This window comes from Podarcis bocagei, assembly GCF_964188305.1.
Source record: "Podarcis bocagei genome assembly, chromosome: 12".
NCBI lineage: Eukaryota > Metazoa > Chordata > Lepidosauria > Squamata > Lacertidae > Podarcis > Podarcis bocagei.
This window is the reverse complement of record NC_138137.1, coordinates 22,782,407-22,807,519: the sequence shown is the minus strand read 5'-3', so window position 1 is coordinate 22,807,519 and position 25,113 is coordinate 22,782,407. Positions and strand designations below refer to the sequence as shown.

Sequence of the window (25,113 nt, the reverse complement as noted above, 5' to 3'; positions counted from 1 at the left end):
CGTGAGCAATGTAAAACAGGGCTTAATGTTGCAACTAAGAGGAAAATAGTAAATCTCAGTATCACTTAAAGTAAAGGTAAAGGGACCCCTGACCATTAGGTCCAGTCGTGGCCGACTCTGGGGTTGCAGCGCTCATCTCGCTTTATTGGCCGAGGGAGCCGGCGTACAGCTTCCAGGTCATGTGGCCAGCATGACTAAGCTGCTTCTGGCAAACCAAAGCAGTGCACGGAAACACCGTTTACCTTCCCACCGGAGCGGTACTTATTTATCTACTTGCACTTTGATGTGCTTTCGAACTGCTAGGTTGGCAGGAGCAGGGACCGAGCAACGGGAGCTCACCCCATCGCGGGGATTCGAACCGCCAACCTTCTGATCGGCAAGTCCTAGGTTCTGTGGCCCACAGCGCGACCCGCGTCCCTTCAGTTTAACTTATACCAGTTCTAATTTTTAGAACTTGATTTCAACAAAACAGACAAATATACCAGAAAGACAGAACAATGTGTTCCATAGATTGGGGGGGTTGGGGGTTGGTAAACATTAGTATCTTAGTATCAGTAGTTTCAAATGCAACTATCTGTACTGTTATTTGCAAATATTTTGCTTCTACTGTACTTACTTTCTTTATAAGATCTGGCATCTTTGATTTATCTAGAAGGTGGTCTGAGGAGAAGCAACTTTCTATCTCTAAGGTATTTCCTTCACTGACAGCATCAATTTTCAGGGATCTGAAAAGAAAAAGAAAAGAAGGCATTTTTCATAAGCAGGTGACAAGTCACCAAAAACTAACACGTTCTATGCATATCTCAGACTTATTGTAGTTCCTAGACAAGCAGTGACACAGAACACTCAATTGTGTAACAAGAACTCTGAGATCAATGCATTTCCTGTAATAGTAAGAAATTATTAAAGTATTATTAAAGTATGAGAGTCTTTTGAAACAGAGGGCTAAACTAGAACTTGTTATTTAAACATTGTAACATACATTAAGTATCTTAGAACATGAACTGCATGATTAAATGTAAATATAGAAAATAATTCAAATTCTCTTTTTTATTTGTTTAAACAGAAAACTTAACAAAATATTACCCTGTTGTCATGTACTGCCTACTGCCTTAAAGCCATAGTCCTATATTTTTGTCACACGATGAAATATCATCCTTCTTAATTTACCAGCCAAGTTGTTTCGAACAGGAAGAAGAGTACAAAATTGCTGCTATGGTTTTAAGGGAATTGCAAAGCTCTGTGCTACTTGAGCCAAAATGGTAGCTTCATATTAGCTAAACAGCAGGGAAAACAACATACAATCTTTTGAGTATTCTGAACTGATCAGTACCAGCTGTCAGACACTCCAAATGCTTGCTCGCTACAGATGAAGGTGGTCCCTAGGTACTTGCAAAGCTTCTAACACATTCAGAACTATGAGACTGGGACAGTGAAGAGTGAAAATGACTGTTAAGGCAGTCCAAGACTGCACTGTTTCCTGTGGGACATTATAGAGAGTCCCCCCCCCCCCCAAAAAAAAGAGAGGTCACATTTTCATTTTACCCTACATGCCCCTTTCTCTTTCCTATAACTTTAGGACTGTAAACAACATGGGACCACTCATGCCCACCGTTAAAGGGGAAGTGTAGGCTCCTTTTCAGATTTCTTGGGATGCATTCATTTCCTTTTCCAGAGGTGGAGGAAAAAATGTTTGTAGATTATCATTCCTTCTACTGCCATGTCCATTAGCTATGCAGCAAAATGGTGCCAACTACGTTTGAAACAGTGGTGGTTTCCCAATATTTGGGGGTTTCCTCAGGCATGCCAAATATTTGCGTGGATTATTATTTTTTGTTTTTTAAGGAAAGGAAACGAAAGCTCAAAACAGCCTGAAAATAACTGAGGTTATCAGAAGGCAACGGAGGTTGAGAGTTTGTTAGAAAAAGAAGAGGAAGTTTCCTTAATTTTTAAAAATAGCAAATTCACAGTTGGAAGGAACATCAAAGGTCACCTGATTCGGTCCCTTGCCAATGTAGGTAATCCCCTGCAGAAGCATCCCTGAAAGAAACCCAGTCTGCTTAAAAACCCATAAAAAAGAAAAGCCCACCACTTTCCAAGACAGCTCAGTAAATTTGGTTGAAATCTCCTTTCTTGAAATGTGAAGTTACAGTGGTACCTCAGGTTAAGTACTTAATTCATTCCGGAGGTCCGTTCTTAACCTGAAACTGTTCTTAACCTGAAGCACCACTTTAGCTAATGGGGCCTCCTGCTGCTGCTGCGCCACCAGAGCACGATTTCTGTTCTCATCTTGAAGCAAAGTTCTTAACCCGAGGTAATATTTCTGGGTTAGCAGAGTCTGTAACCTGAAGCGTATGTAACCTGAAGCGTCTGTAACCTGAGGTACAACTGTATATAAATTAAAACATGAATATTTGAAAGAATTGTTCAACCTAAATCTCTCCCAAGTTCTATCACATTCACATAATAGGGGCAAAGGAAGTCCATCTTCATGTTAAGCAGTGAGAAAATAGATCTCATAGCTTCCCAAGCCCTCTACCTATTCCGCAGAACTTCAGGGAGAGTTGTGTGAGTAATGACCCCAAATAATGACTGTCTCTGCCAAAGCTACCCAGAGTTTGTTAGGAGTGCCAGCTTGGCCCCACGACCGTGGGTGCCTGGGATCATGGGTGCCATACAGCATGCATGGCCCTGGTGCTGAAATTTATGGGTGCTAAAGCGCTTCAGGTTACAGACTCCGCTAACCCAGAAATAGTACCTCGGGTTAAGAACTTTGCTTCAGGTTGGGAACATAAATCGTGCTCTGGTGGCGCAGCGGCAACGGGAGGCCCCATTAGCTAAAGTTAAGTAGCTTCAGGTTAAGAACAGTTTCAAGTTAAGAACAGACCTCCAGAACAAATTAAGTTCTTAACCCAAGGTACCACTGTACGTGGCAGCAAAGGAGGAGGAAATGGTTTAAAGAGGAACTTGACTTCCTGTTGTATTACTGAAGACACTCAACTCTCTAAAACCAAATACACCAGTGCTTGGTCTGTACAACTTGCATTCAATGAATAAAATAGATCGTGCAGAATGCCAATGTGATGTAACTTTCAAAACCATTAACAACTTCAAAAAGTGATGTCCATGTGAATAACCATATATATTCTGATACCATTACTCAAAACGGCTTCATTAAAAGCTTTTTATTTGGGGGAAATCTGCTAAGACTACAATCTGAGTAATTCTGTAAAGCAGTTTCAGGCTTCATAACTGTTTGCACTGCGACTTGAAGAATGGCTTCCGATACTGAGAAACACAGGGTGGACAGGAAGCGCAAGTGTCTCCGTAGTGCCAGAAATAGAACTCCTATACCTTCCTCCAGGATAAAAGGTAAATGTTGTATTTCAGATGATACAAAGAAGTGCAGGGAACAGGAAGGGCACAGCATTTGTACTTCCTGTCTCCCCCTCGTTCTCTAATGAACAAAGCTGCTTGAAAGGAGCTATGTGTAAACGCTGGTATGTACTCTTCTATTAGTGACTCTAATTCTACTACCTTACTGCTGATGTAAGAGAAGTGTGTTTAAAATGAATCATATTTCATACACAAGGGAAGAGCCAGAGCACAGTGGTAGAACATATGTTTTGCATGCAAAAGGTCCTAGGTTCAATCCCTGGCATCTTCAAGTAGAGCGGAAATCCTGTCAGAAACTCTGGAGAGGTGCTGCCAGTCAGTGTTCACAATACTGAAGTAGATGGACCATTGTTACAATTCAATATAAAACAGCTTCCCTTGTCTGCATGCTTAAAAAGATTAGCTTAGTAGCAGCCTGACAAAAATACACAAACATATTTTAAAATTAGTTGTAAGAATCGGTATACTGCCACTCTACAAGAGATCAGACTCACTTTGAATGGCAGCCACCGAAAGAAAAACTACACCTTTTTCTGGCAAGGACGGCAGCCAGAACCATGTATTCACAGCATAGGTTTTGCAGTGAGGCTAGGAGAGCACAGAAAGAAGAAACGTCATGGTGCACCTGCATCACTCCATCCAGACACCTTCATCTGCCCCAGCTGCAACAAAACATGTCTCTCCTGTTTTGGTATCTACAACCACAGCAGACATTGTAATTCTCCAGTGGATTGACTTCATGCTTAAATGCACACTCTCCCACTGTCTCCCGAGACAGACAACTTCCAACCCCCAACAACTCCTGTCATCCCTGGCCATTGGCTATGCTTATAGGTGCTGATGGAGTTGTAGTTCAGCAACATCTGGAGGGCTGGATGTTCCTTACCCGATCTATACCCTCATACTGCCCTATGCACTCTTCTTGGACACTACACAATGAGCTATAGCGTCCTATGATTCTGGTGGCCTGTGGTGAACCATATGAGACCAAATAGGTTTATGTCAGGCAAACCAGAATTAGGCTGAAAAGGACAAAAATAGCAATTAACACTGAATTTCAAGAAGTTCCAACTAAAAAAACGTAAAAGCTTCTGCGAAAGGGAAATTTAGTGATATAATGCAAAAGAAGGTAAGACCTTCAGTGACTTTTATTTAAATTGTTCTGGCACAAGGTAAACATGATATAATTCACAGAACAAGGTATGTTGAACAGTTATGCAAAACACATGAGGGCAATTATGTGATAATCAGAAAACAAGATGACCGACCAAGTTGGTCATAATGCCTTTCTGAAGCTCCTGAGGACCTTTTTGTGAGCCTGCTTCGTTCATTCTCTCTCTCTCTTTTTGTGTGTACATATAGCCCTCATTTTCTTATTCTGGCCACTTTACTAGAACTGAAAGAAGCTTGTAACGAAACATGCTTTGTAATAAGCTGTCACCCGCTAGCAATTTCTCTTCTGTAAGGGGTTTTCCTGAAAGTGTAAATCAGTGTGAATCAGTTCTGTCATGTGAGAATCACTGTGAACAAGCAGTCCCGAGATTAAACCTCACATCTGCTGCCTCTTCATAGCCATCTCAAAAATCCCCATCATCATTCTGAAATCACCCTTTATAATGCATTTCATAATTAGAGCACTCCTTACAATGCAACCCAGCCTATGATCATGGCCTTTTCTGCACATTACATGCATGGTTATGTGCTATTTCTAGATGTCTGGGAAGCAACAGAGGCATAAGGTGATAATGAGCCAGTTCTGGTGCCACCCTTTGCAGCTTCTTCTCTGCAAAAGAGTGTGAGAGAGTAGATAATCACATCTTTCCACCTAAAAGCATCTTTGGACTGTCCTTAGTTCATGCACTTGCATTTGATTTCTCCTACTTCCATAACTCCAATGGTCAAAGGACAAATGATGATGAATGTGTCATTAGAAACTATACTGGGTTATAAAATGTAACAATAGGCAGCGGGGGCTGGGGTGGGATGATTTTCATCAGGTCTGCAGCATGTGGAGGAGTTTCACTCTTCCCACCATCAAAGCCACAGTGAAAATCACCTACTCCCAAGCTGCTATTAGTCTTAAAGTTCCCCGTGGCACCTATAATTAATAATAGTAGGTGTGGGGTGCAATTTTATTTTTTTCAGAATTGAAGGTGAGGAAGGAACAGTGAAATTTCTCCTCCTGGCTTGCTGCAGTCCAGGAAAAAAAATCGGTGGGGGTGGGCACACCAATTATTACCTTTTTAAAGAGTTGATGTGGTTTCTAATGACACATTTAGTTGCAAACAGTTGTTTTCTATCTTTCTTCCTCTGTTTTTTTGTAGAGGAAATACTGCAGCATAGAGTGATATCCTGCAGAATCTCAGCAATGTCTCCCTGCCCCCACCACAAAGCAGTAAACACAATTAAGAACATTATTTAACAGTTACAAAATTCAAAGGCAAGAATTTTTGCTAATTAATAATTGGAATATTATTCAAATCATTCAACGATCAGAATGTTTTTCACAAATGTAATTCTGTGGGTTCATTAACTTTTCAGCAATGTAGCTTGAGTTTGAGGAATGACTGGCAGGTGCAAGAGGGGAAAGTGCTTGAGGTGGAAGGTTGTAAAATTTTGTGGAACCTCTGGAGGGAATGCTCATGGTACCCTGTCTGAAAAACACTCCTCTAAAATACTGACATCATGATACTACATCTGAAACACAGACTGAAACTCTAGAATATTTAAGTGCCGTAGGGTACGAAAGGGAAGCATAAAATATGCCAGGGGGGAAATGTCACTTGCTAAGCATGTTATTTGAGGTGCCTTTTTGCTCAATTAAATAAGTGCAGAAATAAAACCACACAGTTTTTGTTATGATTATTTTCTTTTTAAAAAAATCCCTTCTTAGTCTCTAGAGTAAGAGAGTTTGCATATACTCATATTCTGGGATGCCCACAATCACCGCAACGTAACAGAAACTAAATGTGTTCAGCAGTAAAGACTGCTTAAAAACTTCTTAGGAATATATTTTAGCTCACAATTGAACACTGAAACATTAACAGTGAATAATAATAATAATAATAATAATAATAATAATAATAATAATAATAATAATAATAATAATAATAATTTATTGTTTATACCCCACCCATCTGGCTGAGTTTCCCTAGCCACTCTGGGCGGCTCCCAATCAAGTGTTAAAAACAGTACAGCGTTACATATTAAAAACTTCCCTGAACAGGGCTGCCTTAGGATGTCTTCTGAATAGCACTTCGTTCAGCTAGAAGGCAAACAATCCCACGGTCAGTATTATCTAAGAGAAGCATCATTAACCTGCGTATCAAACAGCGACCCAAAAGCCATTTCAAGTATGTCAAGCCCCACCTAAAATCTTTGGGACTTCATCAATGTACTTGCACCTTTCTCTGTTAGTGGACAATATCCCAGAATTTAGCACTATGTTTTATATGACACTTGCCAGTGTGTGCAAAGAAACATAACATGTATAGGTACTCTGTATGTGGTGACCTGTCGTGAGTACCTGCAGTATGTACCTGCAGTATAAGAAGGAGGAAAACAATAGTTGGGCCTGTGGAGCACATGGTGTCCCCACACTAAGTGAGGATGAGCTTGGAAGAAACTCATGTTGATCTCTGCCAGGTGGAGTGGGTCTGGGCTCACCTGGGCTGGAGTGCCCAGGCAGGAGGGGATGGACTGGCCAGTACTGAAACACATTTTGCACATCTACTAATTATTGCACTGCATTGTCTAGAGAAGGGGGCAGGTTCATATGCTTAACATTATTTGATCATAAGAAAAGAAAAGAGCAATATTATCCGCCACAACATATATGTCCTGAAATATAAGCTCACATAAAAGCATGCTACCTACGACACTCAGTAATGGCCCAATTAATAATTCCACCTGATCTCTCACTCTGTATCTGTCTCTCTCCTCACATTTGATCACGGGGGTGGGGGGTGGGGGGTGGGGAAAGACTGAAGATTTCTCCTTAGATTCATCAATATTATTACAATTCACAATGACTGGTGAATCATAAAGTTGTTCTTAACTTAGTACAGTGTGTCATCTGACTGTAGCACCTCAGATTTCAGGTAACAGCTCATTTATTTAAAACTGTCCCCGTGTGAAAAACATGTATGTATGTATGTATGTCAAGAGAAAAAGTGTGTTAGCTTTCCATATGGGGCATTCTTTTCATGTGAGGACACTTTCAAAATAATGTGAAATGCAAGGTGTGCAATCAGCAGAGCTGACTGTATCAAGTCAGTAGCAACACAGTAGAATTGGCATTCATTTCAGTGACACTTTTCCAAGATGCAAAAATAGAGTTTCGAAGTCTTCAACTGTCAGCTTACAAATAAGCTGCAACAAAAATCAAAATACCAATGCCAGCACATATTAATTCAAGGATTACATTACTATATGCTATACATTGCATATAGTGAATAAAACCATATCAAACAATCCTGATTCCACACTGCATAAAATTCCGGGGGGGGGGGGGAGGCAGAGATGCATGTAGTACTTGTACAAGAGAATAAGGAGAAATCAAACAATTCTGGGTGTGTGGAGAGGACTTAACAGAAACTGTGCTGTGCTCCACAAATAAAGACTAAAAGCTTTTTATCACATCATGCAATTTGTCAGAATTTGTAATCAGGACTGCTGAAAATAGCAGGAAGTCCTAGCTAAATTCTTAGGGCATGCAAGTTCTGCTAATGAATTTGCACTTACAACTGAGCCTCCAGTAATCTTAAGGTTTTTGCATATGCCAGATGAAAATTAGCACTAGCTGCAGCCTCTTCAGCAAAATGTCAAAATTAGACATTTTATTTCCACCTAGCTGTTTGGCTACAAGCAATCCGATTTGTGATAAAATGCTCTGCTTAAAGACTAAAATTGCATGTGCTCTCTTTTGTTTATCAAGTTTCTTATTAACACAGGCAGTTTACCCACCATAGCTACATGTTTTATATTGCACATAACCAAAAAGGTAACAGCTGTCAAACTACATAGCCTCTAGTGTCAAAGTATTGCCCACCTTAGTTTATTCTATTCCCCTCTCTTTTATGATGGTAGCCTCTTTACATTTTTGGCATAATAATTCATATTGGAACCAGGTTGCTACAACTACCTCTTCTTCTTTGTTTCTTAATAGAAAACTGCAGCATCTGAGATTTTTATTAGACCACCACTGTCTCTTGTGCTTACTCTCACATTGATAACACATTGATAACTTCTACCTATGTGGGTTACTGTGGAAACAGGGTTAGCCAGGCAAGCTATGCACCTCAGTAGCCTGAGCATACCCTGCACCTTTACTCCTTCTTTCTTCTTTGGCGATCACTCGTAGCCGAGTAAGAGTGTCTTCCATGAATATGGTATTAGTGATGTGTTCATAAGTGACTGTGGAGGCCAATTCTGGATCCACACGTCCTTCCACAGTGGGGACATAGGTTTCCGGGTGGAAGTTGATCACGGTGAGGATTTGCCAAATGCATTGGTGGAGGTAGAGGGGTGCGGGGGGAGCGCACTGCCCCCAGCAGCATGATCTGGGTGGGGTGCCATTGCGGCTGTTCCCCCCACCTGCGCTGGGTGCCACGCCCCCAGGACGCACGCCACGCCCCTGTGGGCTGCACGCCACACCCCCGGGATGCGCGCCAGCCCCGGCCCTGCCTGCTCTTCACCCCTTGATGCCAGAGCATGAAGCTCCGCCACTGGCCAAATGTGCCTTCCTCTTAGCTCAATTCTCCCTTTCGTCCTGAGTTTGTGCTTCTTCAAAGTCCATGATGCCTTTGGCAGAGGCTATTTTCCAATTGGAGCACTCGCAGGCCAGTGTTTCCCAATTATCCGTGCTTATACTGCATTTTTTATTTTAATTTTTTTTACTAGCTGTGTTGGAACAACCCACATGGGCTTAAATATTCTGTTACTGGTGTGGAAACAATAGTGGGAGAAGCAGCAGCTACACTGGTGAAAGAACACTGAAAATGGAACACCTTCAGAGCCAACGTTCATTTTGTCTCCCCATTCTTACGGCTAATTTCACAAAAGGAGTCACTACCAGCAACTGTAAATTTCTTCCCGGTGACTGCATTAGAAGCAGGGTGAGAGGGTATGCATTATCTGCCCATTACAGACTAGAGACTGGTTTTCTCTCATTGTTCTATGGAGGAGAAAAGCCCCATTTCTGAGCTTGATTCTGGATCGTGGATGGATCTAGACTGATTCTATGTGCTTGACCTTGTTTCGTTCTAGGGCTGTTGTTGTGTTTGGACTATAAACCTGCCTGCACCGATGAGAGACTTGAATCTACTGGGAAGCATGACATTATGCACATATACAGAAAACCTAGGTTTCTTATAGAAAAAATATTCTTTCTTTCTTTACACATTAAATTATTTAGTGTTAAACAAAGTGACCTTTCCTTGCTCCACCTGGAAACAGCACAGGTAGAGGAAAGGCAGAAGCCTCACTCCCTGATGTGGGTGTTGTTGTGGGGTATTCCTATTCTAGGGGATGAAATGGAGGTAGGGTCTCACCTGCTCTTCTTAGGCCCCCACACCCTCCCAATCAGTTGTGCTTCCATTCACTGCCCGGTGTTGGACTCTGGGCATCTCTTCCCCCCACCCCTCCAGGTCTCCTAGTCCTCTCCTCGCTTTCCTGCCTTGCAGATCTTCCTATGCACCCTCCTTCCTGCAGTCCTGAGACTCCCCTTCACCCAAATGCATGAAGACTGGGTGTGGGAGCTGACCAGATCCAAGAAGAGGTCACCATGCAGAGCTTGGGAGTGACAGGAGTCACTTCACTCCAGCCAGGAAGGAAAAGGCTTTTTGATTTCAAGGCCATGGAAAAGACTTTGGGGGTGGAGAGGGGGAGAAAATAGTATTTCCTTTGTAAAATGATTTCTCCTTCCCACATTAATTTCCTCTCCTCTCTAGGAACTGAGTCAGCTTATCTTTAACCCTTGGAAGGCTAAGCTGCAGAGGAGAAAGCTTACACTACACCCATATGGATGGTGGTTTGGCCTAGGGGCAGCTGGTGTGTGGTCTGCAGCAAGGAGGGGTCACTGACATTTGCCTCCCTGTAATGAAAATAGAAGGGCTGCATTTCAATCAATGTGAAATGCAAGACTGACTTCTCTGCATCCTCCGCCTATGGCCAATTGACTTAAGGGACGAGCAACCACAAATATCATCTAATGACACTAGCCATTTTGACTTTTTTTACAAATCACATTTACATGGTGAACAATTCTTCTGCTGATCAACTTCACAAAAACTGAGATATATCATGTCCTCAAGGTCTGAAGTTTAACCAACTCACAAGGGCTTTTTTTAAAGTTCTGTCTCACTCCTAATCTCCTTTGAACATAGGTTGCATTAAAATGCGCTGCTTATCTGCACTGAAATGAAATCAAAGCAAAACAAAAAAATTCTTTTGATGTGAGGTGTCTATATTTAGCAAGAAAATTATTTTATAGGTGTAGTGGGGGTTGAATTCTAATATAATTGCAAATTTTCAACTTCTTTTTAAATAGCACTGCCTATATAATACCACCAGCTATACAGACAATGGAAAAGTGATTCTCGAAACCAAATGGTTTTTCTAGATGCATGTTAACAAAATAAAATTATTACACTAAAAGAAGAAAAGAACAGGCCAGCCTCTCAAACTTCTGCCCAGGATTGGTTGTTTCCTGGTGACAGTGTACTGTATTCCAAAATATGAAACACATTTCAGCTTGTTATCCTCAGACACTGCTGCCAAGCTGCAGATGGATCATAAAACACGCAAAACATGCTAAGCCTATGAAAATACCAAAGGCTTGCACAGCAAATATTAACATGACACGGCTATTATTTCCTGATCTAGGTCAAATCTCAGCAGGAAATCTCATTGTCTATTTTTATTCCCTGCTCACTATCTTGAGCTTTACCTTTCTGTTTTCTTGATCAGTACAGCCCTGAAGATTTGTTCCTGGGGAGTCCTCTCATTCTCATTAGTTGGCTGCACAAAGGGATGGACAGCAGCCAAGATGAAACCCTGCTGGTACAATTCTTGCAGCTGAGCAGGAAGATCACGCAAGGAAGAGAGCCTGATTGCTGATGATCCCAGTAGCTCAGCTGGAACCAAAAAGAGAGAGACTGATAAATAAACCTGAATTATATTATGTAAGCATTATGTTGAGTTTTTAAATGTCTACATTCTCTTTAGTAACAAAAAGGCACTTCTGCAAAGTAGCTAAATACATACCTGTTGGGTGCATTTGTTTGTTTATGGTATATATTAATGGCAACTCTAACAGCAATAAGAATAAGTCAGCTATTAGTAGCAGTAATGCTAAGCACAAAAGAAAAAAAGAAAATACTGTTCCCCTAATTTATGGCTCTAGATGTTATTCCGCAAACAATTCTAAAAATCCACACCACATCTTTCAAAAGTTTCATTTTTTGCATTTTATTAAAAAGGGCCATTTCATACACTTCCTGTTACAGGAGGTCCATACATCCAACCTTTAATATTAGGCAACACCTGGGATCCACAATTCTGCAGAATTACAGTATTCTTTTAGCTGTGAACACACTGCTACAAAACCATCTCCCCTGTTCTTCCACCCTGCTTAACCAGTATGTGACCAATTACTTGGTTCACATCTCCAATATCCAAGGCCTTCTTCACAAATAAATTTACTATGGTTTAAACCTCCCTCCCGAAAGGTGCAATGGCTAAGGACTGTGGCCAAAGTAGATGAATTTCACATCTCCAACAGCTATCAGCCAGGATACCTAAATGCTTACATGTTTTTTGCACCATAACACTCACTTTTTTCCTCCTAGAAAGTAAGGGAAAATGTCTGTGTGTGTTATGGAGGGAATGCCTACGGGTGGCGGGGGGGATCTGCTGCAGTCTTGAGCAGAGGATCCATGGTTTCCCTTCCTTCCCTCCTCCGTGGCTCGTTTTGAAACAGCAAAGGGGGAGAAGAGCCGCTGAGTGGGGAAGAGAGAGGGACAGAGAGCCTGCTTCTTTAAAGGAGCAAAGCGGGAGAGGAGAGGAGCCGCTTACACGAGTATAAGCGGCTCCTGTCCGGTTGGTTCCTTTAAAGCAAGCAGGCTCTCTGTCCCCCTCTCCTCCCCACTCAGCTCGCTAAATAGCAGCAAAGTTTTTCAGCTTGTTAAGCCGGGGATGAGCGGGGAGGAGGGAGAAAAGCAGAGCCTGCTTGCTTTAAAGGAGCAAAGCGGGAGGAGAGGAGCCTTCTCCCCTTATACCCCTCTTCTTCATTACTAGCAGCATCCTTCTCCACCCACCCCACGCATGCTCCTTGTTCCTTGAGTGCTTTTCCTTCCCTCCCCACTTAAAATATGGTTACAAAGCACGGATCCACATGGATCCTCAGGATTTTTGCATTGGGCTACTCCAAACTCACTGTCAGATCACATGTCTGTGGCCACAGCATGAACCATGAAAATCATACATCCAATGTTTCGTTTAGAATATTTTTTTTCTTGTTTTCCTCCTCTAAAAACTATGTGCGTGTTATGGTAGGGTGCGTGTTATAGAGCGAAAAATACAGTAAATTACATTTCATTTGGTGCATTTCTAACCTGCCCTTCATCATAGCTGACCTTTAAAGCTATAATCTTTGCATCTCCAGATTTCTTAAACAAAGTTGTTTTAATCACCCTACCAACTTAAGTAAATGTTACTCATAAACTAAGAAGACACCTGTGAGGGTTTGATTAGCTGCTTGTGCGTGAAAACGTGCTCCCTCAGAGTTTGTGCGCCCCCACAAACCTCCGTGTGTGACGGAGCTCCTCAGACATGTCTGCTCTAGTCACTAGTAGAGTCCGACAGTGGCTGTCTGCGGAAGCGTTTCCAGCAAAGAAGTTCCTTAACGGAAACGCGTCTCCTGGACTCACGGCGTGACAGTTTCCTGCGAGGTATGGGTCTCCCTATGGGAGACTCCGATACCTCCCCACTGTTCTCGCTGGAAGACTCCCTGAGCCCTCCCTCCTGCTCGCATTCCCTCAGAGACCCACTCCTCCCCCTGCTGGTCCCTGCTTCAGCAGTTGAGTCTCTTTCATCCTGCCTGAGTCCCTCCACCACCTGATGCTCTGATGGCAGTTCCCTGACATCCACCTCCCCTCCAGGGCCCCCCTCACCCCCTCCCAATTCCTCCCCCCTGGGAGGTGAAGGGCTAAAACCCCGAAACGAATCTTCCTCATCTTCTGACGTCTCGAACAATTCTCTCCATCGATCGTCGTCCTGGCCAGCTGAATCCTCCTCCTCTTCAGAATCTGGGAACCCCTCCAACTCCTCTTCCTCGTCGGTGGTGGCAAAGTATTCCCTTCGGAACCTCGCTACAGGCTGAGGTTTACGTGGGAACCTCTGATGAAAAGTCTCTATTAAAACCTCGTCATTGACATCCTCTGCCCTAACCCAGGTGTTTTCCGACTCCGGTTCCCCTTCCCACATTACCAAATACTCTACTTGATCTCCCTTCCACCTGGAATCGAGGATCTCCGCTACATGGTAGCTGTGTTCCTTCTCCTCCATTGCTGGTCCCCTAGTGACCCTCCCCTCACTGTCTCCTCTATACGGTGACAGCAACGACCTGTGAAAAACTGGGTGCAGCTTCATGTGGTTCGGTAACCGGAGCCTGAAAGCCACTGGATTGACCTGCTGTATGACTTCAAACGGACCCAGCCTTTTGGGTCTTAATTTCTTACAACCTCCTTTGAATGGCAACCCTTGGGTTGACAGCCACACCTGGTCCCCCACCCTGATGCTTTCACCTTCCCTTCTGTTTTTGTCTGCTTGCCTCTTATATTCCTCCTTAGCCCTGTTTAAGTTGAGTTGGAGCTGGCGATGGATCGCTTCCATTTCTTCCACGAACTGTTCTGCAGCTGGAACGCTCCAGTTCTCCCCCTCCCCCCCTGGGAAGGCTCTGGGATGGCACCCGTGATTAGCCAAAAAGGGGCTCATCCCCGTGGACACGTTCTCTGCATTGTTGTAGGCAAATTCTGCCAACGCCAGCTTCTCCACCCAATCATTCTCTCTGTCATTAACATAACACCTCAAATATTGTTGGAGAACCCCATTTGCTCTTTCCGCCTGCCCGTTGGTTTCAGGATGACGGGCCGTCGAGAAATTAACCTCTACATGCAGTAAGCTCATGAGCTTCCTCCAGAACCTGGAAGTAAATTGTTTCCCTCGGTCTGAAACCACCCTCAAGGGGGCGCCATGCAACCTAAACACATTCTCTACAAACAATTTGGCGGTTTCTTCTGCTGTAACCGCATGTGAGCAGGCTATGAAGTGGGCCATTTTAGTTAACAGGTCTACTACAACCATGATGGCTGTTTTCCCTCTAGACCTTGGCAGATCAGTCATGAAATCTATTGCCACTGCTTCCCACGGTCTCTCAGGTGTGGGCAGTGGTTCTAATAAACCAGCCGGCGCCTGCCTCTCCCCCTTGGCTCTTTGGCATTGTTCACACCCTCTCACATACTCCCGCACATCTTCCCTGACCTTGGGCCACCAAAATTCCCTGGTAACCAGCCACATGGTTTTGTGTTGCCCAAAGTGCCCTGCTGTGGGGCTATCGTGCAGCTGCTTGAGTACTTTCTCCCTCAATTCCCCTTCAGGTATATATAACGCTCCCTTATAATACAATGCCCCATTTCTCTCCTCAAAACCACCGGGTTTATCTTCCTCCCCTCTGAGATCCCTGAGTTTCCCCTGGGCGTATGCATCCTGCACCGTACCCTCTACCAATTCCCTTTGCCCCACCAAAGTCGCCCCACACACCCAGCGGTCCTCTGGAATGATATGGGTTTCTTCGGGTGCTCCCTCCCCCTCCAAATATTCAGGTTTGCGTGAGAGAGCGTCCGCCCTAACATTCTCTGGGCCTGGCACATAACAAATCTCAAAGTTAAATTTGGAGAACTCTTGGGCCCATCTCAACTGCCTTTGGTTGAGCACTCGCGCCGTTCTCCAGTACTCTAGATTTTTATGGTCCGTGCACACTTGCACTTTATGTTGTGCACCAACTAGCAGATGCCTCCATCTCCGGAACGCCTCATGAATAGCAAGCAGTTCTCGGTCGTACACCGTGTAGTTCCTCTCGGATTTGTTCAGCTTCCGCGAGAAGAAGGCACACGGACGCCACTCCGACTCCTCCTTCCCCGGCTGCAGAAGAAGCACCGCCCCTATGGCTCTGTCAGATGCGTCTGTTTCAACCCTTAGCTTCTTTCGTAAATCCACATGCAGAAGTTGTTCTTCAGAGGCGAAGGCCCTTTTCAGTTCCTCAAACGCTCGCTCCGCCTCCGCCGTCCATACAAACTTCTTCTTACTGCTGAGACAGTCAGTGATGGGCGCCGTCAGATGGGCGAAGTTGCGGATGAACTTACGATAAAAGTTTCCAAACCCTAGGAACCTCTGCACATCCTTCTTGGTTTTGGGTGTTTTCCATTCCAGCACTGCCTGTACCTTGCCGGGATCCATGGCCAATCCCTTGTCTGACAGGCGGTACCCCAGGAATTCCACCTCCTTGGTATGGAACCGACACTTCTCCAGTTTGACCCACAGCCTGTTGGCTTGCAGTCTGCTCAACACTTCTCTGACGTCTCTCACATGTTGCTCCTCATTCTCAGAATACACCAACACATCATCTAGAAAGGCAACGCAATTCTTGTAGAGCAAAGGGCCCAGCACGTGGTTCATAAAAGATTGAAAACACGCGGAGCCTGCTTGTAATCCAAATGGCATAACGAGGTATTCAAACGCCCCCAAAGGGGTAAACATGGTGGTTTTCCATTCATCCCCTTTCCTTATGCGTATCAGGTTGTACGCCCCCCTTAGATCCAGCTTTGTGAAAATCTTTCCCTTCCTCACCATGGTCAAAATATCATCAATTCTGGGCATAGGGAACGCCACCGGTTCAGTCACTGCATTCAGCCGCCTAAAATCACATACAAGTCTCGGCTTGTCCGCATTCTTTTTGTCCACAAAGAACACTGGGCTCCCCCCTGCTGCTTTGGACTCTCGGATGAAGCCTCTCTTCAGGTTCTTGTCAATGAACCCTCGCAACTCCTGCATTTCCCTGTCTGACATGGCATACAACTTGCCCACGGGAAGCTGTGCTCCAGGGAGTAAATTGATCTGACAATCAAAGGGTCTATGAGGTGGTAGTTGGTCAGCTTCCTTCTCGCTGAACACGTCGCTGAGATCTGCATACTGTGGTGGTACCTTCACCTTCCCCATTACTTCAGTCCCTGCTAGGGTGGCTTGGGCCCCTACTGAACCCTTCTCCCCTTTGCAGTGTTCTAGGCAATGTGCTGAACCAAAGGACACCACTCTTTGATGCCAGCCAACCAGCGGATCATGTAGAGCTAGCCAGCTCATTCCCAAAATAATGGGAGCGCCTCCCAGGGTGGCCACATTAAACGCTATCAGTTCTGTGTGCCTTGCCACCCTCATTATCATTGGGACAGTCTGCAAGCGGACTCCTCCTCCCAACAACTCCCTGCCATCAATCGTGGTCACCTGCAGGGGGTTGCTTAAAGGGATGGTCTGTATCTGGTGTTCAGCAGCAAACTCCTTGCTCATAAAATTGCAGGAGCTGCCTGAGTCCAATAGCGCCTTTATTTTTAGGGGGTGCCCATTCTGCAGCTCTAGCGACACTTCAATCACTAGAGCAGGTCGAGGAGCTTCTGGCACGGGCACTTTCACTGCTCTTTGGCCTGGCTGCAGTGCCCCAATTGTGGCAACCAGGCGTTGGCTTTTACCTGCTCCGCTCCCCCTCCTTCTCCCCCCTCAACAGCTCCCACCATCCCTTGCCATTCCTTCCTCTGGGGGCAGACTCTGGCAAAGTGGCCTGGCTGTTGGCAGAGATAGCATTTCCGGGGGCCCTTTCCCTCCTTCTTAGCTCCCTCGCTGGTTTTTGAAAATGCGCGCGCGCGCGCTGTTCCGATTTCCATCGGCTCTGCCGGCGGGAAAGCTGGCTCAGGAATGTCTGGAATGCGGAACTCCTTCCAACGTTCCCCTCTCCCTTCCCGCCTCTCCAAGGCTCTTGCCTCCTGCCGCGCTCCTATGGTCAGCGCAGATTTGGTCAGCTGATCCATAGACTCCGCCCTGGGGCTCCGTGCCAGCTCGTCTTTCACCCCCGAAGAAAGACCTTCTTCAAATAGCATTTGAACGGGTGCCGCCGATAAATCCCAACTCAGTCTGTGAATCAGCATGGTAAACTCAGTCCAATATTCACGGACAGATCGACTCCCCTGCTTACAAGCCATTAGCTGTCTGCGCACCACCCCTTCCTCAATCTCGCTGGAAAACATGATATCCATTGCACGAAAGAACTTCATTGTGTCCTTTAGTATGTCATTGTGCGTTGCCATTAGGGGTCGAACCCAGTCTCTAGCCCCTTTCTCAAGATGCCCAATTACAAAAGCAACTCGCGATTCCTCATCAGGGAACTCATCGAACTGCACATTAAGGGCATATTGCATCTCTGTCCTAAAAGCATGGTAGTCCTTGGGGTCCCCCCCAAATTTCTGCACCAATCCTGGTACCTTTCTGGGGAATTGAGTGGCTCTCCCCTTCTTGTCTGCATCCTGAGCCCTTCTCTCCTCCAGCCTCGCCGTCTGCAGGGCCAGTTGAACCTCCAACGCTCGGTATCTATCTTCCAAGCTTGGACCAGCTCCAGCCCCTGCTCCTCCGGTTCCGGTTGGTTCGCTCATGATGCCTTCTCTTGCACAGGCAGCGTACAAAGACTGTCGGACTGCTGTGAGGGTTTGATTAGCTGCTTGTGCGTGAAAACGTGCTCCCTCAGAGTTTGTGCGCCCCCACAAACCTCCGTGTGTGACGGAGCTCCTCAGACATGTCTGCTCTAGTCACTAGTAGAGTCCGACAGTGGCTGTCTGCGGAAGCGTTTCCAGCAAAGAAGTTCCTTAACGGAAACGCGTCTCCTGGACTCACGGCGTGACAGTTTCCTGCGAGGTATGGGTCTCCCTATGGGAGACTCCGATACCTCCCCACTGTTCTCGCTGGAAGACTCCCTGAGCCCTCCCTCCTGCTCGCATTCCCTCAGAGACCCACTCCTCCCCCTGCTGGTCCCTGCTTCAGCAGTTGAGTCTCTTTCATCCTGCCTGAGTCCCTCCACCACCTGATGCTCTGATGGCAGTTCCCTGACAACACCTAAAGCAGCAAAAGCTGCAGCTGCAAAGTTTTAGTAAAACAAAGGTTTTAAATACTAAATTCCCCTCATATTCCTTAACAGTGTTTGTATTTCAGATTACAATGCAATTATTATTTGGGCAAATGCAGTGTACAATGGGCAAAGCCAAATTCTGGATTTCTGTGTAAACAACAAAACAGTCCCCGAGAGTCCAGAGGCCAGAAGAGCTTCCAATCTAAAGGTGATTCATCAAATACTCCAGTCTGCATTCACACACACACACACACACACACACACACACAATCTGTCACCATGTTGATTCCATTTCTCAGTGTTTGCCTCTTTAATTTCCTTCCTACTCGTACTGCTACAGATCGTGATCTTGAGGGAGTTTCAGTGTACCTAGCTACTATTCAACATCAACAAGAATAAGAGCTTACGAAAGGTATGAAGGTTCTTGAAGCAAGCTCTTCTTCTATGTAAAACCCTGAGGAATACAGTCTGTATGAAAGACAGTAGGCTCTTTAAAAAGTATTTTTTTCTCTCCTGCATTTCCCATAAGAATGTATGGCTCTCTCTTTCTGAATAATAAAAGAAGTTATAATAAAAACTAATACATATTCAGAACTAATAATAAGAGGCATAATTTAAATAATAATAGGATAGGTAGCTGCTGCCCTATACTCCTGCCACAGTTTCTCTTAACCTGCAAAAACCATATTCCAAGAATATACAATGGAGCTTCTGATTGAGGAGCACAGGACACAACATCATTATTTCTTTAAATAGAGAGGGGAAAACTGAAGAAATGCATATACTGAAGAATAATACAACTCACAGTTCTGTCACAGCATACAAATGAAGTAAAATTCATAACAAAATCCACTAAGTTATGGAATGCATGTGCTGTAAGATATAAGTAACCAAGCTGCCTGTCAAAACAAACTGACCCTGTGCCAAGCATACAAAACAAATTCGGAGGTGGGTGTTGAAAACTTTAATTGCTTTTTTATTTTGTTTTTATTCTTTAAAAAAACAACCTTTCTTCCTTTTTTAGCACTCTGCTCAGGATTTTATTCAATTGTGTCTTTGTCTTAGTGGAAAGCATTCTGTTCATGCAAGGTGTGGCACCCAATTTTCACAGGCCTGTTCTTCCTATTTAACACCCCCCCAAAAAAAACCCCCACACAACCCTGCTTCTGACAGTTAGGGGGTTTCGGCTCTGAAACAGAGAACTGCAGATAGGCACAATCAGCAGAAGGTAGGTTTTCTCTCTGATGATACACCCAACTGTTGGCACCATTGATTACCCAAAGTCAATAGAAGTGTTAGCCATAACTGCTAGGCCTAAACACTGCATTAAGGATACATGGACTGTATCACAGAATCATAGGTATTGTCCCATCTCAGCTGCCCCATGTCTAGTCTTCTAGGAGTAAAATAATTAAACCCTGTTTCTGAACTTGGGCAGTCTATGCACAGCCAACCGAAAGGACGGGTGAGTCAAGCAAGGCAGAAGAGAGTCTCTTGTCAGTTACAGTCATTTCATGCCCTTTTCATAACCCTGGGCTGGTGAAGGAGGGTCTGACCAGTACTGGACTCTGTGGAAGCACATGGCCAACATACACTTTGCTTCAGTCCAGGACAATTCAACCATCTGTTTTAGGTTTTGGCTTGGATTCAAACTCTTCTCCAGTAAATGGCCGCTTACCCAGTCCTGGGGAGGACGGTTGTTGTGGCCCGTGGCGGCAGGCTCCAGGCCCAGGGAGGCATCACTGGACTAGGTGGAATCCTTTTAGCCTAATATCAGGTGGGGGTAAAGTGGTGCATCACACCCACCTCAAAAACAGGTGTGATCACAGGGTACCGCAGTAAAGGGGTATAGTTGGAAGGCTCTATTCGAAAGCCAAGGCAATTTTGCACATCCAGGTCCCAAACTCTACACACAACACCAAAATGGTTCACACTCTGAGAAACTTGTCTTTTCATCATGAAGATGTAGAAATATAACCTTGGGGTCAGAGGGAGAACAGGTAACTGGAAGTTTCTAAATAATATCGTTTTCTATGTACCTAGCTATGCTGCATTACAAAAAATGGTCAGAGTTTGGGAACATCTGCAGGAAACACAACCAGCTGTCAGTGTTCACATAAATATGGGACAGCCTTACTCTGCCATATCCCTAAAATTTCATATGTATCACTCAAGACATAAAAGAGGCAATGCTCCTCTCCTGATTGCCCTCAAACACTATCAAATATTCTGTATTGATAAATAACAGAGCAAGGGTATAAAACCATGTATGTGAAACTTTCCCCTTGTAATCTGAATACCTCCTAACAACTAGTTCTAACTAGTCCCTAAACAAAAAATGAATTATATGCAGGCAGGATTCCAAATTCACTGCCCAAGGTCACACAGCACACTAAGTCAAACCATGGCTTAGCACAAAGACTCTCCTCCCTGAAAGAGAGGGGAGTGGTTGTGGTCGGGAGCCCGAGCACCGCCCAGCAGGGGGCATGGCCCCCTGCCTCCAGCTCACCTGGCTGGCGCTCACGCCCCCCCCGGTGGCCACCCAACCAGGTGCCGCGGAGGGGGCGTGTTCAGCAGCTTTTTGCTGCAGCGCCAGCCTCTCCCTGGCCTCATTCCTCGTCGTCGCCCCGTCGCGAGTCAAACCATGGCTTAGCACAAATGTGTGGGCTCCAGAAAAGAAGACTGTGCCCACTGAACTCCTCCCCAGTCATTGTGCTATGCCGAGTTAAGCCACGGCTTAGCTTAGCATGTCATCTAACCCTGGACTTGTGGTTTAACTCTTCTAGGCAAACCATAAACCACAGGACAAACCTTGGTTACAGGTCATGGTTTGTTTGGAGAGAACTAAACCACAAGCCCAGATTCAGACAACATACTATAGCACAGTACATCAGGAAAGCAGCCAGAGAGGAACAATGCAGCAATTATCGTCTCTCTCTAGGGGCCTGTCCATTTACTTGTTCAAACTAAGTCATGGTTTGACTTAGGGTTACTTGCAAACTGGAAAAATATCGACAATGAGTAACTAAATGAACTTTATCATACTCATTACTCTATGCCTTCCTGGGATACAGATAAATGTATTTGAAATGGCATCACAGCAAAATAAGCAATATTATAAAAGGCTATCATGCTGAAGAGCATATCAGCCTCCTCAGACTAAGCCCCAGTCCTAAGCATCATGATCCAAAATGAACAGTCCTTATGTTTACAGTTACCACCACCTACCCCTCCATATACAGCCTGATTCACACATAACCATAAATGGACTGCAAGAAGATCAAACCTCTCCATTCTTAAGGAAATCAGCCCTGAGTGCTCACTGGAAGGACAGATCGTGAAGCTGCGGCTCCAATACTTTGGCCACCTCATGAGAAGAGAAGACTCCCTGGAAAAGACCCTGATGCTGGGAAAGATTGAGGGCACAAGCAGAAGGGGATGACAGAGGACGATATGGTTGGACAGTGTTCTCGAAGCTACCAGCATGAGTTTGACCAAACTGCGGGAAGCAGTGGAAGACAGGAGAGCCTGGCGTGCTCTGGTCCATGGGGTCACAAAGAGTCAGACACGACTAAACGACTAAACAACAACAACAACCCCTCCATATACAGCCTGATTCACACATAACCTTAAACTATTGTTTTTTTTAAACTATGGTTTAGTGTTATGTGTGAACCCAGCCCAGCAGCTTAATTATAGTTTGCTTCCTGTCAATAAATCACAATACAGTGGTACCTCAGGTTATATATGCTTCAGGTTACATACGCTTCAGGTTACAGACTCCGCTAACCCAGAAATAGTGCTTCAGGTTAAGAACTTTGCTTCAGGATAAGAACAGAAATCGTGCTCTGGCAGCACGGCAGCAGCAGGAGACCCCATTATCTAAAGTGGTGCTTCAGGTTAAGAACAGTTTCAGGTTAAGGACGGACCTCCGGAACAAATTAAGTACTTAAGTACCACTGTATGAAGTTATGGCTAGTTGCTGGCTTACAACCTTGGTTTAACTATGTCTTGGTGTTACATGCGAACCATGTATGCCTCCTTAGCCACAGGTTTCTTTGACCAGATCAGATGCTTATCAAACTACAGACATGAGCCAAGTGGGAAATATATGGAGAAATAAGCCATGGTTGGTATGACTATCTGTGGGTTAACTCGGTTTGCTAAATAAACAATGACTTGGTATTTTGTACAAACTAGGCCATAAAGAACTCACCCTCTTTTTTCAGGCATATATTGTTGACACCTATTGATTGCAAGATCAGCACTACTTTTCAAAACTTGCTTTGTCAATTGAGGATCAAACCATGACAAGTAATCAGATCAGTTTCTAGGCTGGAATAATAAGGCAGGGATAGCATTGTTCCTAAATAATAAATAGCATTGCTATTTAGTATGCTCAATAAAACTTGCAATCTACTTTTAATCTTATCTAGTGTGGCACAGTCTGTCTCCCAGTTTCACTCACAGATACATTTACTGTGAGTTATTGTGTCCAGGGAGCACTGAAAAATAAAGCCATTAACAATTCCTGAAACAACCACTACTACATTGATTGACGTACTAAATTAATGAGTCTGGATCTACCTAAAATCTATGTCTGCTGTGCTGCATGAATGAAGCTATCCTAAACATGAATACTATGAAATAAACCTACATGGTAGTCTTTTTTAAAAAAACAACAACAAACAAGATAGGGAGTGAGAACAGAAAGGTTTAAGAACCTATAGGCACACAAAACCTCAGAGACATTGACTGAGACTAGGATCCAGGGAAGAAAAAAAGACAAGTAAATATTTCATGCTTTTTTCCTTGATATACTATGTTAAGTGACATTCCCAGTTTCTCTTTTAGCTTTGAAGGAGCATAATAAATAACACCATGAAACAAATCAGTATTAAATATTCAAGACAAATCTGGAATTTCCACAAAGATGAATTCCTTGTGCTTACTTTTATTATAATATCTAAAACTTTAGAGAGAATAAACAGGGTACTGAAAAGCATGAACTGCAAATTAGGCAGTACATATATTTTTGCCTCTTCATTTTGTGAATGTATTAGAAGGGTCATCACTAGTAATGTTCAGGAACTTTATTACCCAAACATGTAATAATTAGGTAAGACAGTTAAAGACATTAGAAAAAATGTGTATCTCAGCAGTATAAGATTTGGCTTACACAAGTGTATAATTTCAACATAAATTATTTTCCTCCTTGCCTTTGTTCTCATTTCTTACTAGTTGAGTAGTTGTATTGGGGACAGAGAGATTTCCCCAAAGTATATTTAAATAATATGAGCACACACCGGCTAGGAAGATGGTTTATGGCTTTTCTCATGGGACAAAACAGTGATCAACCAAAGCCCCTAAACTGCACTATGCCCAGTTTACAGGCCTGCTTTTTCAGTTTATTATATGTTTCAGCAAATACCATGGAATATCAGCTAATGCAGCAACTATGACGAATACTTTTAGCAGTCACCAGCAGATGCTTAACAAAAACAATCCAGAAAAGAAGCTGAGCCAGAATCTGAAAAAAGGCAAAGTTCTGATAGACCAGGAGAGGACTGAGCTCAAAGAACAAGAAAGAAGATGAATATCTCACCACACAAATATATTCCATCTCCTACCTCAGTAATTATTACTCTTGTATATTTACCAATAATGTAGAGGGCATTATTTTACAACTACATACAATGGTACCTCAGGTTACATATGCTTCAGGTTACATACGCTTCAGATTACAGACTCTGCTAACCCAGAAATAGCACCTTGGGTTAAGAACTTTGCTTCAGGATGAGAACAGAAATCGTGCTCCGGCGGCGCAGCGGCAGCAGCAGGCCCCATTAGCTAAAGTGGTGCTTCAGGTTAAGAACAGTTTCAGGTTAAGAACGGACCTCCGGAACAAATTAAGTACTAAACCCAAGGTACCACTGTATTATAAGCAGAAATAAACACATCCAAGTTGGTATAGAATTTCCTTAATACTGTGGCAGCACTCACATATGTTAAGCCATAGCTTGTTTTAAACATTGTTAGTTCAGCAAACCGTTAGCCATGTGAGATATCATCTCACAGATGAGTAAGCAAGCCATGGCTTATTCCTCCAAAGCTGTTTGTTTTCCAGCTTGAATGGGGCAGGGTAACCAAACAATTCACAGTTAAGAACAAACCCAGTTGGACCCACTGCAAGACATAGTTAAAACAAACCATGGTTTATAAGACAGCAAGTCATGATCAGCCTCCTGGGCTGGATTACCATAACTCAAACGATAGTTATCCCAAACCAGGGATGTCCAACAGGTCCAAAAAAAAAAAAGCTTTGAGTCTTCCTCCCCACAAAAAGCTCAACAACTATGGTCAATACAATGGATAGATCATTGCCAGTTTGTTTTTAATTGGAGTAGATCGCAGTCTCTTGGAAGTTGAACATCCCTGTTCTAAACAAACAGTTTAGTGTTACATGTGAACTATTGGCAAAGCAAGGCCTATGA

The 25,113-nt window shown here is 44.0% G+C and overlaps 1 protein-coding gene across 4 annotated transcripts in view; it reads right to left on the bottom strand.

Moving 5' to 3' along the window:
• RFTN1 (raftlin, lipid raft linker 1) overlaps positions 1 to 25,113 on the bottom strand; it is a 107,412-nt gene that overhangs the window by 56,334 nt on the left and 25,965 nt on the right. For all 4 annotated transcript variants that reach the window (XM_081164635.1, XM_081164634.1, XM_081164637.1 and 1 more), the window contains exons 3-4: positions 11,345 to 11,531; positions 617 to 725 (exon numbers count right to left, since the gene is read on the bottom strand). In XM_081164635.1, coding sequence (XP_081020761.1) covers positions 617 to 725; positions 11,345 to 11,531 — 296 coding nt within the window. The remainder of the gene's footprint in view (positions 1 to 616; positions 726 to 11,344; positions 11,532 to 25,113) is intronic.